Raw genomic sequence first — 18983 nt, forward strand, 5'->3', positions numbered from 1 at the left:
TGTTAACAGTTCTGAATATTTTTTTCTTTCTAATAAGTTTTTCAAAAGTTTGATGGAAGGTTTTGAGGCATAGTGCCTGTGGATGTTATTGCTGACATGAAAAATGTTTTTTTAGACCTATTTTCTAACATGGAACAAGCAGACACAGAGTTTTTTGTAGGTCCGGTGACAGCTGTTAGTGCTGTATATGTACTTTCAAGGAGCATTCTTGGTGAAATGGAGCATGGCAACACAGGAATTGTCATATTTGATCAGACCAATGGTCCATCTAAGTCCAGTTTTCTGTCCCTGATGAGTCAAAGGAAGGTGTGTAAGACCCTCATAATGGTCAATTATGAAATAGTGGGCAGATGTTGGATGTCTTGGGTACTTTGCAGAATAAAGGCTTGTCTTTAGCTTAAATGCTAGGTTCTTTAGCAACTCGGAGGCAGCAAGGCCTATATATGCCCCTCCTCTTTTTTGGATTTGAACTTTTTTGCACAAACTTTTGCCCACTGTTGTGTCTATGGGTTTATTCACTTTCGGAATCGCTCTTTCAAAATCAAGTTTTATATTTATTAATTTCCCAGTAAAATCTCATTTAGATCTAATGGACCTGCAGTTTTTCTGTATTACTTGGATGGCGGATTGGGGTGATAATATAGAATACCTGGAAAGAAAACTTGATATAATATCTAGAGACAGTGAAAAGGTTCATTTTCCCTCTTTTGTTTTGATTAAACATTTTTTATTGTCTTGCTTAATTAAGACTCTTAAATCTGTACATTTTTCCTTTCACACTGTTGAACAGATGCACTAATAATACCTAGATATCACGTGGTAGATCTCTCTCCAAATGCCAGAGGAAGAATCTGGGAGCTAATGTGTCAACGGGTTAATTTTTGGTCTCCTTGTCATGACTGCAGATGAATATGAGAAAAGCTGGTCATTTCTCTAAGGGGCAGGAAGAACAGTATCTTATTAAAACTGACATGCTCGATCAGAACCGGCTACTGGCCTCCCAAAGCTCTGGGAGAGGACTAGTCATCACTAACTTCAATCTGATGTGACACCAGAGTGTCAAAGCAGCCCCTAAGTGCTTCTGAGGGAATACAAGAGAAGAAAGATGTACACAGCTTTTTTTCCAGAGAGCAGTAACTTAACATGAGATAACTGGTACCTAAATGCTAATACTGTGCTGTTGAACTCCATGTTTAATATAGACTAAATGATCGTTGGTTTTATGATGGATTATCATCCAGAACAAAGAGATGTATATTTCACTGTCACAATCAGTGGTGCCCAGGACAAAAAGCTCACCAACACAAAATTCAGTGTGTTTGGTTCATTGTCATAGTGAGCAGTGGTGAGAGCCTAGCTGAAGTTTTATGATGATTTTCTATAGAGATAAGGGCCTGCCAAAATCAAAATTCCGCAATGTGCTGGGTGAATTGCATACAGAATTTTGATTTGGGACCATATCTATTGTAACATTATCAAAGAGTATGTGGAAGAAGACATTTCCCACCTCTGACAGTGGGGAAACTGTCAATTATTTTCAGTATGTTTTGTTTCCATAAGGGCAAGATTAGTTAGGCTTGCCACTGTGTATAGTACTGAAAGAGGAAAAGCATGTGTTCTAAAGGGGAGAGTTACAAAACCACCAACAGAAGTTAGGATCCCAGACCCCACTGGTCTTGTGCTCCTAAATTCTTTAGGTGCTACCTTTCTCCCCCAAAAGCTTTGCAGGTTAATTCAGTCCATTTCTGAATTGCTTGATGCAGTGTTCTGACACCAGAAATTTTTGCCTGTCATATAAACCTGTTTCACCCCTTTACCAGCAGTATGACATTAGCGACTCAGGGGCTGCTGCAGCACCTCAGATGTATTGGTGAACAATAACTGCCAACACTTGAGGTCAACAAAGATTACTGCAAACTAGTCAGCAAGGTTCTGCATGTAACTCCCAGCCTGCTAATAGAAGAGTATGGTACATTCCCCTAAAAGGGCATAATAAAAAGACTAAGGCCTGGTCCACAGTGCCAGTGGACGTCGACAGGAGATACGCAAGCTACATAGTGTAGCTTGCATATCTCCCATCGACTTACTAATGTTCCCTTACTATGGCATCTCCACTGCGCTGCGTCAACTGAAACACCCTCCGGTCGATGCAGCCTTACTCTTTTCATGGGGGGGAGGTAGGGGGAGAAGAGAGATGTAATGCATTGATGGGAGAGCACTTCTGGGATCAATTGTGTGGGTCTCCACTGCCTGCTCATTGAATCTTGCTGCATTGATCCATGCATCCCAACGCAGTGCCTGGCAGTGTAGACACACCTCAGAAAAGTATGAATTTTGGGTCTTATCCTGCAGCGCTAATATAGGAAAAACTCCCAGGAATGGATCCCTTTGAATAGTTTGTGCATGAGGGTGTTGTGGTTTGGTTTTGTTTTTTTAAAGGATTAATTTAAAACAATTTATTTCTCTTCTGGAAAATCTGACAACTTTTGTTTCAATCCCAACCCCTAATTGATAATCATGGCTCTTTCAGATGTTTGACTGTTGACTAATGCCACTCTATCTGGGTCCAATTGGGGGATCAGGCCTCTCAAAAACACTGGTGGGGACATTAGGAGTTGGGACTGGCACTACATTGCTCACTCTCAAAAACAAACCCTACCACTCAGCAATGGGGAGAGTACAGAAGCCATTTCAAGGTGCCACTCCAATGGAAGAGGCATAATCTAATGATTCATGCATGGTAGACTCCCTTTGTGACTTTCAGCAAGTCATTTTAACCTCTCTGCCTCAGTCTCCCCATCTGCCACTACTTACCTGACAAATGGAGAGAATTTATGTATTAATATTTCTAAAAAACTCTGTCTGATAACGTAATCTGTATAATAAGATTCCAAGATTGTCATCTGTCTTTGTGTCACTCTCTGAAGCCTAGAATATCTGTAGAGTCATTTGAAGTGATGGGAATAGCTATAAGCATGGTTGAGGGCTTTTTGTTAAGACTATCACCAGGACAAATCATGACAGGGATTCACGGTCTCTTAATGTCCAACTTTTAAGTTCTCAATCATTTTGACTTTGCAAAATACAGCTGCACAGTGCACAGCTACTGTAAGGTATAAAATGTAATGTATCTATGCTGTCCCAAGAGTCGTAGACCATTGGGATGTCAAAAGAGAGGCAACCAATCACTGCCTTTACTCTACAGCTAATTTGCATGAAACAATGTCATTGGTAGTATGAAGACTGCACAGATGGTGGATCACTTGGCTCAACTGCCACACTCATTTGACACAAAATACCTCAAATTCACCTAGCCCCTTGCTGTAACATACCCTTAGCCACCACTCTCACAAATCAATATGAAATCTCCAACACTATGCACACACTCTCCCACCCTCGCTCATATTTACCATAAAACCATAAACTTGAGTGGCAAAGCTGCAGGTCATCACTAGTAGGTATTATATGGAGGAATAAATTCTCTACCAATACAGAAATTGAGGCAGACATTTTCTTGGGATTTCTGCCAATATACACAGGACTCATTTCTTGAATTTAATGACATTATGCCTTGCATGAATTTGGCTGAAATGCCTCATCCCCCGTCCTTTCTACCTTCTTATTCAAACATGTCTTCAATGGGAGTTGTACTTGGAAAAGGACTGTAGGATTTAGTTCACAAATATTAATATTTCTTTGCAAAAATTTTTCCTAATTGTCTTTGATTAGTTCTTAAAATATTAGAAATGCAGCTAAAATAACGAAATGTTCACATAAAGTTGCAGATATTGATGACCCCTGTTCCCCCAAAAGTTGTCTACCATCAGAAATGCCCTAGATCACTACTTCTCTACCAATTCACACAAATCTTTGGTGGCAAAGGATTGAGGAATTTGGATCATGGGAAGAAATAATGGGTACAGGCTGGTGGTGGTGCTTTAGTTCGGTAGATGGTGCTGATTGGCGGGACCAAGAAATACCAAACCGGTATTTAAAGTTCTTGTTTATTGGTTTCCAATTATTTCAGGCCTCCAATGAACTGAATGAGGCACTTCTTAAAAGCATAAATGAGGCAAGGAAGATCCATCTGGTTCCATGTCACCTGAGAGAAAAGTTTGTGCTACGTTTTGCCATTTGTTCCCGCACAGTGGAGTCCATCCATATCCAGTTTGCCTGGAAGCACATCTCAAAGCTAGCAACTGAACTACTGAAAGCACAGGAGCAGCAGCATCAGTGAGGAATGGGGTGCACTGAGGGGTGTTAACTGATTTTCTCCATGCTGACAAGTTTCATGTAGTGGGAGGGGGAATTACGAGGGCGAAATGTAGAAATTGATATGATATGGTCCAAATACACTAGCTAAATTAGCAAATTTTGCTGTAAGATGGTCTCCTCACTGCATAATATCATTGTTTGGATTTAGTGATTTATAGATGGAACTAGGCAGTGCTGTAGCCATGTTACCAAGCAATATTATGGTCCTGTAAAAATCAGGGCTCTATGGAGTTCTATAACATGGTTTTAACATTGTTTGTTCCTACCTATGTTGACAGGACCAAACTACCTTATTATAACACTGGTGGAGCACTATCTTGTTACAGTTCTATTTGTTACCATGGTAGTTTTGCAAGTGTCCCTTGGAGACATCTACTTTCCTAGGTGGCAGAGCCAATGGAAAGGAAGGAGTTTGAGAAATTCTAATAGCCTCTAATGTAAGAATTTTCTATGTAGATTCCCCCAACTTCCCTTAAAAAGATTTGCTTCGGAGGCAGACACCCTCTCAAAATAAAATGTTCTGCATTTGCTAATTCTTTCTGTCTACATAGGTACTTCTGTGGCCCAAATCAATGTAGTATCTTCTGAGAGCCTAACGGATGCTACAAGTAACTAGGGATCCGGAAACACTTTTTAATTGAGAAATATGCATATTTTAGTTGGATTTGACTTCAATAATAAAATGTTCATTGACCTGATGCCATTGGAATCTAGTGCTGGCCTTTTGGCAGGTAGAAGAACTATCTCAAAGCTTTTAATAGTGAATACAAAAGGTATTTAAATTTAAAGGGGTTTGTTCTCCTGATTATTCTCCCCTTGCTCTATTCAGGTAGACTCTTTCCCCTCCCTGTACCTCCCCACCCACGCTCACTTCTCATTGGTGTAATTCTTTGAACATTTAAGAATCCACTCCACTTACTGCTCAGTCCAAGTAGCTGGATGGGGTGCTGGGTGGAAGCAGGGGGTGGAAGAACCCACCCTGCTCCCCTGAACTGAAGTATGCTTCATGTCTTCTTATATTCCCTGTGTGGGAAAGGAGAACAGGAGAATCTGCACAGCTTCAGATCATTGGCCCCTTCCCCAGCCAGCCCCTTCCCCACTCTCTCTTGCTCCTAGGGGGTACATACTCCCTTCACAATCATCCCACTCCTTCCCTCCCTGCACCCAGCTCTGCTGCCAAGGGGCTGATGTGCTCCTACAGTGGTCATGCTTTAAATGTTTCTGTTGATTTGATAGATTTTACTTGGTGAGAGAGCTCCCACAAATTGATAGAAATGTTTTAAGTGAGTGATGTATTACAATTAGTTTGCATTTAAATGTCAAACTATTGTAATAAAAAGAAATGTAAACCAATTTAACTCGATAGAATCAAATTTAAATTAAAATATGTTGAAAAGGTCTCTAATCCATTACCAAGTAAAAATGTAAAGAGGGATGCATGTTTGTTTAATGAACTATCAAAACAAAAATCATTTTTTAAAAGTATCATAGACTACTAAACATCTCAGAATACTGAACAGTAAAATTATTAAAATATGAATTTACTTTGAATCATTTCTGCCATTGGAGTACATGTTTGTAATTTCTTAGACTGGACAGCGAAAATAGTCTGGTCAGTTTTGATCTCTTTTTGTCATGTACCAGCACAATGCTACTGTTCTGGGATTTCTAACACATCAAGTACATGTTTACAGTCAAAGCTATTGTTTTCATTAAAAAGAAAAATTAAATCTTGAAAACCGATGTTAGGTTCACACACACTTTTTCAGTTTTTAAATAAAAATTACATTTGAGCCTAACCTGCTTAAATCTATATCATACGTATAGCGATGTAAACCTCAAAAATTAATTTGCTCTGAAGCTACACAAAAGCTGTAAGAGACCATTCATTACTATGGTGTCTTTAAGGCACTGTTCATTATATACATGATTATTAAGGATTAAAAGGGATTGGGCTTTCTTTAAATTACATTTGATTTTAAAAAAATCAGTCTGCTCCATAGTAATCCACCTTGAAATGTCATGTAAGGATTTCATCTGTAATCATAATCTGTGCTCTACCGGACACTTATGAAATCACCACATTCCTTCTTTATATTTAAATCTATATATGAGGAAATGATTTACTTGAAGAATAATCTGTAAAATATGTTGTGTGACATGATGCTATGTGGTCTTTAAAGCTGCTAATCTATGTGCTGTAATATGTAACAAATCTCTCACATAAAACCACTGTAATTGTGACTGCAAAATATTGTTCCTGTTCAGACGTTAATCAAAGATGATATATTGTTGCATCACTGTTAGTTTTTGTTCCATCTACTGTCTCTTTGGAGTATGAAATATTACTTTCATAAATGTAAATCATAAATATAATTCGAGGTCCATGTTGAAAATATGTTCCTAAAATTCTGCTAAATCCACAGAATAAAGGAAATGTGCAGTTCAAGCACTCCATCATGTTACCCTATAGATTATAGAACTTAGATATTGCAGGGGATGATCCCCAGGACCACTGATCTTACTAAGAATCTTATTTAAAATATAAATTCCGGACAGCCATTTTTGGGGTAAACTAAAAGAATAAATGGATATCAAAAGAGCTAATCTTTTACAATCCTTTTTCTATAGTTAAAAAGGCTTCATTTCTGTATTTGTATCTATTCTAATCTCTTCTTCTCTTGGCCATAAGTGTTCTTAAGTGTAAAGTATCTTTCAGAAGTTTTGGAAGGGTTGTATTGCAAATGCATTGTGCTTTTCCTTCTCTTCATCCTCATTTCTGACCCTAGAATTCTCTGGATCTGGATGTTTTTAAAAACTTATTTCAAATGCAACAAAGAGAATCAAGATGTGGTAAATCAATCTGAAAAGGTAGGCAACATTCAGGCAGGTGACTGGGCAAAACACTGCTCTTGGCTACACTATTATAAATTCAAAGTAACTTAATTTACTTAAGTGGAGTTCAAGAGAAATTTTAAGGGTATACTTAAGCACAGAATTTGGTGCACTGTGTATAGATGATCAACAGACTGAGTGAAGCTGAGGATTTTAGCTGTCATATTGTTCCTCTTAAGATTTAACTTTAAAAAAATACATTATTCTGGTCTCAAAACCAAGGAAGCCATTTTGTGTCCTGGCTTCCTAGCCGATAGGTCTCCCATACTGAAATAATTTTTACAGGTTTCACATTAGAAAATACTAGTGTCTGGTAATCAGAGAAGAATTACAACTTCTCCACCATATGGACCAATATTTTTATGTGCAGTAAATAGATAAACAGCTCTGTGCAGTACAAGAGAGGTCAGAATCTGATCTTGATTACAAGTGTAAATTGAGGATAATTCCACAGAAATCAATGGAGTTTACTCAGCAATCCCCCACAGGAATCAATCTGGATTTACTACTGTAACTGAAATTCAAACTTGTTTCATAGTAACTGAATAGGAAATGCATAATGGAAGGGGAATACCGCATTGAGCTTGAGTCTTTACTAGACCTGGTAGGAAAATTTCTGACAAAATGAAATTTCATTGAGAAACAAATTTTCACCAAAAAGTTGTTTCCATGCAGCTCTGATCCAAACCCTAAGTAACCATTTTGGAAAAGAATAGCCATTTTTATAACGAAAATTATTCTAAATGTAATAAAAAATATTTTTTTAAAAAAAATTAGTAAAAGATTTTGCTTCAATTGCTTATTTTAAAACAAGTGAAAAGTCTGTAGATTTGTAGTGCCCCTTACTCATCATCATGCAGAAATCTGTATTTCATATGTACTCGTTTCTAAATGCATGGGGTGATTTGACTGCCATAATTCATAAGGAAACTATGAAGGCTTTTTTCACACCTTCCGGTACCTTATTTTCCCCTGAAAGGTAAAGGAGGGTAGGTAAGGAAGGTATAATTGTTGCCCTGAAGTGCTGACATTTCTTTATTGAAGAAAAAAATACCGGCTATGTAATCAGTTCATGAACAAAAGCATCATTTGTGAAAACTAGGTGATTAGAAGAAAAACCATAACCCTGGTGTTATTCTTATGCAACTATAAAATACATTCGTGGGTGAAATGGCTTCTGGAAGCCCATGTTGTGTCAATCCTTGAACCCAGATCCATTGTGCCTTTTGTTCAAAAGCTGACACAATCTGGGCTGATTCATGTTGTTTATATTGATGATGACTATGAAGCCTGGTAAAAGCACTTGAACAGAATATCCAAATCCCACAAGATATAATGTAGCTGCTAGATAAGGGAAAAAATAAAATAATCAGGCAATTTTGAATAATCTTGCAGATTTTTTTAGCTAGTACAATGTCATTTTTATTGTGATAGTAGATTAAAAATATATTACTGATTATAACATTCTAAAATGCTGATTATTGCTAATACGTAATGCATTGACTGCATTAATATTATAAGTTTTACTGTTCCACTCTTGCCTTTTAGTATTGGATTCTGTTCACTAGTTATTTTTCTTTGTTGTAAACTGCAAATATACCATATTCTGTGAGTGTTATCAATATTACTCTTTTTCCCTCTGTTTGTCTTCTATAACTGTATTCTAAAGTATTTAGACACCCTTATACTTGAAATGATCAAAAAGACAGGATCTAAAATATAGAAGGTAGAACAAAAAAGTTGAAAAATTGAACATAAGGGGGGAAAAAAATTCACTAGAATAACACAAATTACGGTTAATGCCTAATTAGAATACCTGGAGTCGCTTGACTTTGGCTGGAAGATGTTTGGATTCTCAGTGTGTTTTTATTGTATGTTGCGTGGCTAGAAAGTCTCTTGTACTTGAAATCTGTATTCAAACCCTGTTAACCAAATATGCAGGGCTTATTGACAGCATTAAACAAAACTGAAGCCATTCGTGTTGTCTACTTTTGTTATTAACCCAGCCTTCTCCATTTTATGTATACCATAAATAGTTTAATGGGCCAAATTTCCCACTGCCTTAAGCAGCAGCAGCTCCATTGAAGTCAATGCATCTATTTTCAGCAGCAGTGAATTCAGCTCCATGCTTTCTTTAGAAGTGTTAACTTGCAAGTCATAGTTCCCACAGAAACTTTTGTCTTTCCTCAGACCACTCTGAAACATCCTGACAATAAACAGGCTCTTCATGAATTTACGTCCACTCCTGGGCGTTCGTGTAGGTACTATTTTGAAGAGTGTACATATTGATCTCCTCCTAGTGATTCCTATAACCCTGCAATCTAGAGATGTCATTACATCCAGTAGGTTAAATTCTGGTCTGAACAACAGCTGCAGTGAAATTAACTCAGTGTAACTGAAGGGAAAATCTGAAGGCAGTAAAGTCACAAGATGTAAACAACAGCAAAATCTGGCCCACAATCACTAAAATGAAAGAGAAATAGTACCTCACCCACCTTGTCTCTCTACAACAATGATGCATAATAGAGTAGGCCAGTTGAACGTGCCATAGATCAGAGATTGCTGGAAGTGAATAGACTGTAAGAGCGTGGTTGTTCCCTTATAAAGAGTACTGGAGCCTTAGGCCAGACAACCCTTATTCTATTAACAGAACCTCTTTAAGGAAGCAGGTGTTCAAGGGAGCAGCAGACTAGCTGAGGGATGGGGCCATGTGTTATTCAGATAGCTACCTCTAACATGAGAAAACCCAGCTGTTAGGTGACTCCCAGAAGGAGGCAGGCAGCCTGAAAAGGAGAATTACAAGAGAGTGGCTCCTTGGAATGGGAATGCCAAAATCAGGAGATGGGTGTGCCGGGAAGGCCTGCCTGAATCATATCAAAGCCCCATAAAGGAGGGCTATGGTGTCCTGGAATCAAGGGGAAGAAGTGTGTCAAGACCAAGGGAAGGTCTAAGGAATATGAGTAGAAATACAACATCTTTTGTCCACTTCTAATTTAAATATTCTCATAGTTCATAGAAGTTCTTAAATAAAATGTGTAATGGAATATTTTATTTTTGTATATTCATTTATTCAGTCGTTCTCAAACTTTTTGTGTTGGCAACCCTTTTCACCCCCTTATAAATTCCCAGCACATTATTTAACATTTTAAAATGGAGGTGGAGTGGGGTTGGCAGTGAAGCTGGGCTAGAGGAGCTCGGGCTGTCAGCCCTGCACATCGCAGGGCTGATAACCTTGCAACTCCCTGAGGGGTTGCAACTCCCAGTTTCAGAGCCCCTGATTTATATGAACCGTGAGGCCACTTGAATATTTGTTTACATTCCCATAACTGTTTACTTCCATGTTGTGTTTGGCTTTTTACTTAATATAAAAAAAGCTGAGGCTCAAAGCAGAATTATTAAAGTATATGCAAGCTCTCCACCCTTCAAGTTAGCCCTGATCCTGGAAGCTGGCCCATGTGGAACAGGGCATGTGTCTTGTACAAGGATGATCTCTTTGTTGGCTGACATAAGAAGACTACCTTCTCAAATATAGTAGCAGAGATTGGTTGCAAGGTTTCCCAAAATTCATATGGGTTCATCATGTTCAAAAATTTTACCAAGCACATGATAAAGTCCCAAGAACATTGAAAGTTTGACAGTGTTAAAAAACCCTTTAAGCAAGCTGTTAATGTGTTGCACCAGTGCTTTAGATGGAGAGTAACTAATATATTGGTGGTCTATTTTTAACAATAGATTTTAAAGCCCTCTTAAGACAGGTGCATTCTGGCCCCATTACTTGGCACAAGTGGGCCAAAGCGAGTAGGATCTGAAGGGTGCCCCTCTAATGTAGAGACAGCTTATGAGATACATCTTAAAAGCACACACAAAGACAGCACTGCCAACTCTTGCAACTTCATTGAGTCTTAAAATATTTAGGCCCAGCTGCATAAAAGGATTTGGGTTCCTGACTTCAACTGGAGGTCGAAAATGAAATCCGTGTGTGGAGCTAGGTGTGCAGGGTTTCTTTGAGCGAGGAAAAAAAGAACAAGAGCTCTGTAGCGCTTTAAAGACGGAACTCTCCTTGTTTTTGCTGTACACAGACTAACATGGCTACCCCTCGGGAATTTTTGATAGAGACAGTGACCTAAGTTGAACAATAAAAAACCAAAAGACAAAGAAGCCACTTCTTAAATAATTATTTTAAGCCCATTGCACCATTCTGCAGGGTGGGGAGGCCGGGACACTGATTTGCATACACCAGCAGAGCTGGAGTGGCGAGAGAGCAGCGCCCACTGCACGTGGAGGGAAGGCGGCACCGACCCGGAGCGGAGCAGCCAGCTGGCGAGGGGCCGGGCGCATGCAGCTGGCGAGGGGAGGGTGAAGCAGCGATGCACGCGCCGCCCTGCACCACACGGTAGGGCGGGGCAGTAGGGGAGGGGCTCCCTGGGGAACAACTCCCCCCACGCGCCGAAGGATTGACAACGCACAGGCTGGGGAGCGCGCGACGCACGCAACGAGTGGCGCCTCTTCTGTTCGGTACCCGCCCCCGGCACGGATCCTGCTCCTATTGGAAAGCAGCCCTGGCGACGCGGGCCAATGGGAGCGCGTTCCCGGCCAGGCTTTCTGCGGGGCTGGTATCCCAGGTTTGACCCGGCTGAGGCGGCGCTCGTTCGATTGCCCGCGCGCGGTTTTTTCCCCCTCACCCCTCCCCAGCATTTATCCCTCCCTTCGGATTCTGATTGGCCGAGCCTCGCTTTCCCCTCCCCCCACTGCCAGCGCTCTCTCGGAGCTGGTTGGTTGGCTAGCTAAGGGAGGGCGCGGGAGTTCTTGAGTGTAACGCGCGGAGGCGAGAGAGACGGTTTGTAGCGGGGGGATGAATGTCGGGGAGGCGCGTGACCGGCGCCTGGGGGTGACTGACTCCGAACCCTGGGCCCTGAGTCGCGCGCGCATCGTGCGGCGCGTGCTCAGTCTCGAACTAAGTCCCCTCCCCCACGCGAGCGCTCCGCGCTGCTGTGCTGCGGGGGCCGCCGGGGCCACGCGCTGAGGCTTGACCCTCCCTCGCTGCTGCTGCTGCTGCTGCGCGCCCGCCTGCCTGGCCCTGGGACCTTGCAGGGAAGGTGACTTCGCGCGGGGGCAGCTCCGGGCGGAAACGTGCAACGCTAGCCTGGTTAAATCGGTTCAGCCCCCCTGCCCCGGGGCCGTCTGGACACACTGATACCGGTGGGAGGCTGTTTGGTTTGCAGATAGCACCTGTGAAATCGGGGTAGGGAGGGTGATGGGGGCCTATATCAGACACAACACAGCTGGTCACCCTATTTGCAGAGGTGAGAACAGGCAAAAAGGGAAATACTTATTTATATAGCGGGGGGTGCACCAGGGTCCTGAGCTTAGGAACCCCCCCCCCCATCTCATGTCTGTGAGTGGGGCGGGTATGGGAGGAGGGTTGTATCTGGTCCCAGTGAACATGATGTAGCAGGGTCCTAAATTTCTCTCAGTGGGCCTGTCCATGGGTGTGTAGACAATTGCCCCCCCCCCCAATGTAGGAATTGGAAAGTAATAAAGGAAACTGCATTTGGAATGGAAATGGCTTATCTCACTTGATTAGAAGTGGACAAATCTAGTCATGTTACAAAACTACTCATCAAAGTGATATTAAACAGCTGTGGTCTGATTATTTTTAACTCACCCCCCCCCCCATTTAAAAAAAATGTATCCCCCTACAGTAATAGCTGTTCTCTTCTGATTTTACTGACTTACAATGGGATCACAGGATCTAATCACAGAGGCCTGGCCCCCAGTCCTGCAAGCATTTACCTACATGCTTTAATTTCAAGCACATGAACAATTGCATTGAAGTCAATGGCATTTTTCAGCTGCTTCAGGCATGAGTGTTTGTGAGGTCAGAGCCTAATTGGTGAGGGACCCTTCTGTGATTACCTCGTGTGGGTTTAAAGATGCTCATTTTTCTTGCTAATTGTGAAAATTTAAACATGAAACAATAATTAGGGTTTGTGGGCTTTTTGTTCTCATTTTCTTCCCTACAGGCTGGTGTCTAGGAGTTGGTTTTTATTGTGCTGTCCTGAATGAGCATATATACTGGTATGTGAGTAGATGAATAAGATGGCATGTGGGTTGTCAAGGAATTGCATATCTTTGGGTTTGCTGAAGGTGAACAGCTTTAATTAATCACTCAAAGTGCAATTGTGCATGTCATGGATTTATTGTTGTTACTTTATTAAATGTACTCCTCTAAAGATTGTAATATTTATACAAAAAATAGCCTGGAACAGAGTCAGTAGCAATACATGGGAAGCCAGTTCATTTTCAAGTTTAGGGTCTATTAGAAAGCTTCAACAGAAGCTCTTTAAAGTTTTTGGTTTAGGTTTTTGGTAGGGAAAAACAAAAACTTCAACTTGAAAGCGGTTTTAGATCTAGTACCTGCAAATGGTGTATTGGATAGATGAAATTGGGAGGAGTCTTGAACAAGAGCTTTTGTCAAATACTGAACTTGTTGGTCCTTTCTGTTAATGTCATATCCATCTCTAAATGCCTATAATGTTAATAAAATAGGCCTAGTCAATTTGACAATCATTGAGTCTAGCCCCTGGATAGTAAAACCACAGGCATATTTACTACACAAATAATTTGTTATTCATTGGACATACTTCTCTGTTCACTTGTTCAAAATTTTAGATGTTTTCCTTGGAATCATGGAAACAAGAAATGAGCTGTGTTTTGTTTTTGTTTTTAATTGGGACTTCATGTGTAGTGCAGGGTGCAATCTCTTGACCAGTTTTATCGAGAAACTCCATGTGAGCCTGCACCTGGGAATAACTCAATATACAGTATGAATTTCTACCATTGTGTTGCCAGGCAAACTGCTTATAACATATTGCACTATATAAAATCTTCCTGAAATCCCATTTTTTAAGTAGCCTGCATTCATTTAGTTAGAAGAGTTTCATATGTGTAGTCTGCCCTACTAGTGGCATCCTGTCTCTAAATGTACTGTTTGTTCTGTTAGGCTTAGGAAGCGAACTATTTAGAACAGGCTTCAACAATCTAGTCATATTTGTGAATTATGGTGTTTGTGATGATGATGCTGTTTTTAGGACATGTCAGTTTTTTAGTCTCATTTATATTGTAAATTTAAGAGCGATGTATGGGCTTTACCCTGAAAGACGACTGTAAAAATTGCATTGTGGGGTTCCATATTCATTGTGTCTCACTGAGTATCTATTCTAGATATGCTGGGTTTGTAAACAAAAAGATACTTGATTTTTTTCCTAAATGCCAGCTTTTCAAACTCAGGCTAGGATGTGAGAGTCAGGTTGGATCATTTTCATCTTGTGTATCGTTACCAGCAACACAGGTTCTGGAGTCCAGATTAGATGCTCAGTTATATTCATGTGACCCCTTTTGTCTTCAGATGATGCTTGCAGTGATACCTATACAACACCTCTACCTGCTGAACTAAGGGGAGACTAGGAGTCTGGGCTAAATAATAATCTTTTCTCAGGAGGGTGTGAGGAGCATGTTGAGCTTCTACTCCACAGTCATTGATTTAAGTTTACTGAAAGTCATAATGTATTCTGAGGCCAAAGACCTAGAACCTGGTCAATTTGAAACTATCAGACATTAGAACAAACATTTTGTGGGGAGACTGAAGAACTGGAATTACTGGGGAAAGGGTAGACTGGTGCAGGATAAGAGATTTTTATAAAGCCTTTTGAGGTAATTGTGGATTTCCCAAACTGCATGCACATGTGCCTGTACTAAATTAAGACTAGATTTTACCAAAATTAGCATTGCATGTGCCTGATAGGCACACTTCAAAGAGACAATAACTTTGAAAGTCAATCAAAAACAACATATGTATATATTTTTTCAAACTTAGCAAAAGGGTCATTCAAAGCCATATTTCATCATTCAAATTCCAGCCACTTTTGTTGTAGCTCTGTAAAAAGAAGTGTTTTCTCAATTTTAAATAAAATAGCTGAAGGGATTTAGGTTAAGCTATCTAAAACTAAAATGTTCACTTGTGGTCAGAAACAAAGCAATGGGAAGTTTAATCTGAAAAGGTGGGGGGGTTGTTTTTTTGGAAGGTTCTAACTGAAATGATGTAATGTTAACTTTAACATTTGCTATCAAGTAACACATGCTCTTACTTTTAATTAAAAAAAAATTACAAAAGCCCTATATTAAACTTTGCCCTGTGCTTTCTAGTCCCCCCCCCCCCCAACCCACACATTTACTTATTTTCTTCATTTCTACTAGTGTCATTGTAACAGACTTCTTCATTCTGACAAGTAAATATTTTTATAAGTAGTACTCTATAAGGGTTAACTGTTGCTGACTTGTAGTTATCTAGTCCACCTCATCTGGCCATCTGTTACCCTGCAGTTGTCCTCTTAATCCCATACCCAGGGAAACCTGTTATAAGGAACAGCCTTTTTCTGCAAGGAGAATGAGAAAAGCCTGGATCCTAATGGTTTTATGGCATAAATTTCACTGTATTGTAGGAATAGTAAAGTGTGTAGCCCAGCTAAATGATATACAGAGTCTGCTGACTGTCCCTCTGATTTAAAATAGTTAGCAATTAACTTTATACATTTATGAATTTAGAAGGGAAAAGTAGTAAAAATATAATTAAGTAGTTGCTGAAATTAGCTTACTACTTTTTATCTTAATGCTAAATCTTTGTTCGTTTCAGTGTAGATCATGCAGATACCTGCTTCTAGTGCCGTACACCTGAGTGAATGGCAGAAGAATTACTTTGCTATTACCTCTGACACCTGTACACCAGGACAGAAGGCAGATGGATACCGTGCACAGATTCTGTGCATTCAGTATGCATGGGCAAACTCTGAGATCTCCCAGGTCTGTGCTACCAACCTGTTCAAAAAATATGCAGAGAAATACTCTGCCATTATTGACTCTGACAATGTAGAAACTGGCTTGAATAACTATGCTGAAAACATTTTGACTTTGGCAAGATGTCAGCAAAATGACAGTGACAAGTGGCAATCTTCCTTGACAACAAGTAATGTGTTTGAATTGAAGAGTGTTCAAGAGATGATGCAAGCTGGCAAAAAGTTCCAAAGCTCTCTGATGGCACCAGCAGATGCCTTTGTGGTAGTTGATAAGGAGGTCAGTGCCTGTGTTACTCCAGGTCTGCCTAAACTCAGTGTGTGCAGCAGTGCTGTAGAGACTGACCTCTGTGCTAGCTCATCAAAATGTATAAATCAGGGACCAGATATCCTTGAGAGTCCTCCGTCTTTGAAATGTCTTCAAAGTAGTGTGCCTTCTGTGACAAAAACTACAGATATACTTCCTGCCTCCTCTGTCTCTTTAAATGAACTGCCTAATACAGGTTTCTGTGCAACTCCATTATTTGGAAATAACAAAGCAGCAAGTAGCAGTTCTGTGACACCCCAAAGTCATTTTGGGATTGGACAGAATTTTCCTTTTTCTGATCAATCTTCTCTTCCGGCAGGATCTGGAAATCCAGGAAAAAGGAAAACATTTTATAGCTCCAGTGATGAAAGCTGTAATATGACTCCCAGCCTTGCTTTTTACAAGACCTCCATTAATACAGAAGCCAAGAACTTTGTAGGGAGCGGTAATGGAGGTGAAGAGAGCAATGTAACTGGTTTTAAAACTGCAAAAGAACAGCTGTGGGTAGACCAGCAAAAGAAATATCACAATCAACCTCAACGCACACCCGTCTCATCCTGTGCTGGTACTAAAAAATCTTTGGGTGCTGGAAGGTCTCGGGGTCCATTTGGAAAGTTTGTCCCTCCAGTGCCAAGACAAGATGGGAATGAAAATGGAGGACCACAGTATAAACCTTATAGTGCTGGACCAACAGAGTCTTCATGTCCAGTGGATGAACGTTTGAAGAACATAGAACCAAAAATGATTGACCTTATTATGCACGAGATCATGGACCATGGACCTCCAGTGAACTGGGATGACATTGCAGGAGTAGACTTTGCTAAAGCAACTATAAAGGAGATAGTAGTCTGGCCTATGCTGAGACCAGACATCTTTACAGGGTTACGTGGTCCTCCCAAAGGAATTCTTCTCTTTGGTCCTCCTGGGACAGGTAAGACTCTTATAGGCAAGTGCATTGCGTGTCAATCAGGTGCTACTTTTTTTAGCATCAGTGCTTCTTCCCTGACCTCCAAGTGGGTAGGTGAGGGGGAGAAAATGGTCCGTGCGCTGTTCGCTGTGGCACGATGTCAGCAACCAGCTGTGATTTTCATTGATGAAATTGATTCTCTTTTGTCTCAGCGTGGAGATGGAGAACATGAATCTTCTAGAAGAATAAAAACTGAATTTTTAGTCCAGTTGGATGGAGCAACAACCTCATCTGAAGACCGTATTCTAGTGGTGGGAGCAACAAATAGGCCGCAAGAAATTGACGAGGCTGCCCGAAGAAGACTGGTAAAAAGGCTGTACATCCCTCTTCCTGAAACTTCAGCTAGGAAGCAGATTGTAACTCGTCTGATGTCAAAGGAGCACTGCAGTCTAAGAGAAGAGGAAGTTGAGCTCATAGTTAAAAAATCTGATGGATTTTCTGGGGCAGACATGACACAACTCTGTCGAGAAGCTTCTTTGGGTCCCATCCGTAGTCTTCAATTCATGGACATTGCAACCATCACACCCGAACAAGTTCGGCCTATTTCTTTTCTTGACTTTGACAATGCTTTCAAAAGTGTGCGACCTAGTGTGTCTTCAAAGGATCTGGAACTGTATGAAAACTGGAACCAAACATTTGGCTGTGGCAGATAATTGCATCTGAATTGTCATGCAGAAGTTTTTCTCTCTCTCACATGTGTACACACTTGCAATGTTTCAGTTTACAATTCTTAAAATTCAATTTTGTAATAAAGCTATTTTAATAAATGTGGTGAAATTAATATTGGATTGTATGCTGCTTCCTTGCCCCGAGTTCTTAGAATGAAATGCACTCCAGTGCAGAGAGCATGCAGTAGGCTCTCATATTATTTAGCTTCCACAATGGTTGGGAAGAGCAGCCCATCCACACCAATTGATGGAGAGCACCCACAACACAAAAAAACCCCAATATTATTTCTGTACAATGCTAATGATTGTTCTTTTTAATAATCTTATGCAGTGCAGTATGCGAATCTGAGCTATTGGACTTAAATGCTTTAACCGTACAAATGGTAATTTATGGTGTTCATAAAGTAGTTTGTTCTGTAATCTTTCAAATACATTATGAAATGGTTTTCTCTGGTCCAGAGTCCATAAACAGTTGCAGTAGTTTGGACCCTCCACCCATGCAGAATGACTTTGAAGAGAGGAATCTGTGCAGGTATGGGGTCCATATTAGCCCATCATTTGCAGGACTTCATCATACTAACCAGAAGAATTCAATACAATATACTTTTGTGGTCATTGAACACAAAGAAGATGATATTCTCATATTTTGGTATGCTTTATCACACACATGTTGTCTCCCAGTAAAAGGTATCGATTGGAATTTTAAAAAAAATGCAATGCTGGTAAATACTGATTTAAAATGGAAAGTTTCTCTTGTGTGCACCCGATATACGTTATCTGTATTTAATGTTTACAGTATCTCTCTGACTTACCTTAACTTGTTTTGTTATGATGTGATAGTAGAAATTATCGAAACATGGATAAATTGCTGGTGATGTTTGGGTAAATTTTTAACTTCAGCCTGGGAGCTTAATTATGCAGGGGTATGAGAATATAGAAAACATTGAGTTCAAAATAATTTGGAGCATTTCAGAGTTTCTTAGGTCTTGATTACACTTAAAATGCTACAGCGGCACAGCTGT

At 40.3% G+C, this 18983-nt stretch overlaps 2 protein-coding genes across 4 annotated transcripts in view; both read left to right on the plus strand.

Moving 5' to 3' along the window:
- The window catches only part of DDC (dopa decarboxylase), a 75876-nt gene extending 71494 nt beyond the window's left edge, over positions 1-4382 (plus strand). The window contains exon 15 of the mRNA XM_067550322.1: positions 4028-4382. Coding sequence (XP_067406423.1) covers positions 4028-4237 — 210 coding nt within the window. The 3' untranslated portion in view covers positions 4238-4382. The remainder of the gene's footprint in view (positions 1-4027) is intronic.
- Positions 4383-11336: 6954 nt separating this feature from the next.
- Positions 11337-18088, plus strand: FIGNL1 (fidgetin like 1). Of its 3 annotated transcripts, none has more exons than XM_067550323.1 (3): positions 11337-12369; positions 13194-13248; positions 15868-18088. In XM_067550323.1, the coding sequence occupies exon 3, from the start codon at positions 15871-15873 to the stop codon at positions 17944-17946; it is 2076 nt and encodes a 691-aa protein (XP_067406424.1). In that variant the 5' UTR covers positions 11337-12369; positions 13194-13248; positions 15868-15870; the 3' UTR covers positions 17947-18088. The 3 variants fall into 3 exon arrangements, with proteins under 3 accessions (XP_067406424.1, XP_067406425.1, XP_067406426.1); XM_067550324.1 differs by lacking the exon at positions 11337-12369 and adding an exon at positions 12413-12473 and having other exon boundaries at positions 15863-18088; XM_067550325.1 differs by lacking the exon at positions 11337-12369 and having other exon boundaries at positions 13101-13248.
- The last annotated feature ends 895 nt before the right edge of the window (positions 18089-18983 follow it).

The sequence above is a fragment of the Emydura macquarii genome, unplaced genomic scaffold, assembly GCF_026122565.2.
Source record: "Emydura macquarii macquarii isolate MOO-44397 ecotype Brisbane River unplaced genomic scaffold, CSIRO-AGI_Emac_v2 contig_1263, whole genome shotgun sequence".
NCBI classification, from domain to species: domain Eukaryota; kingdom Metazoa; phylum Chordata; order Testudines; family Chelidae; genus Emydura; species Emydura macquarii.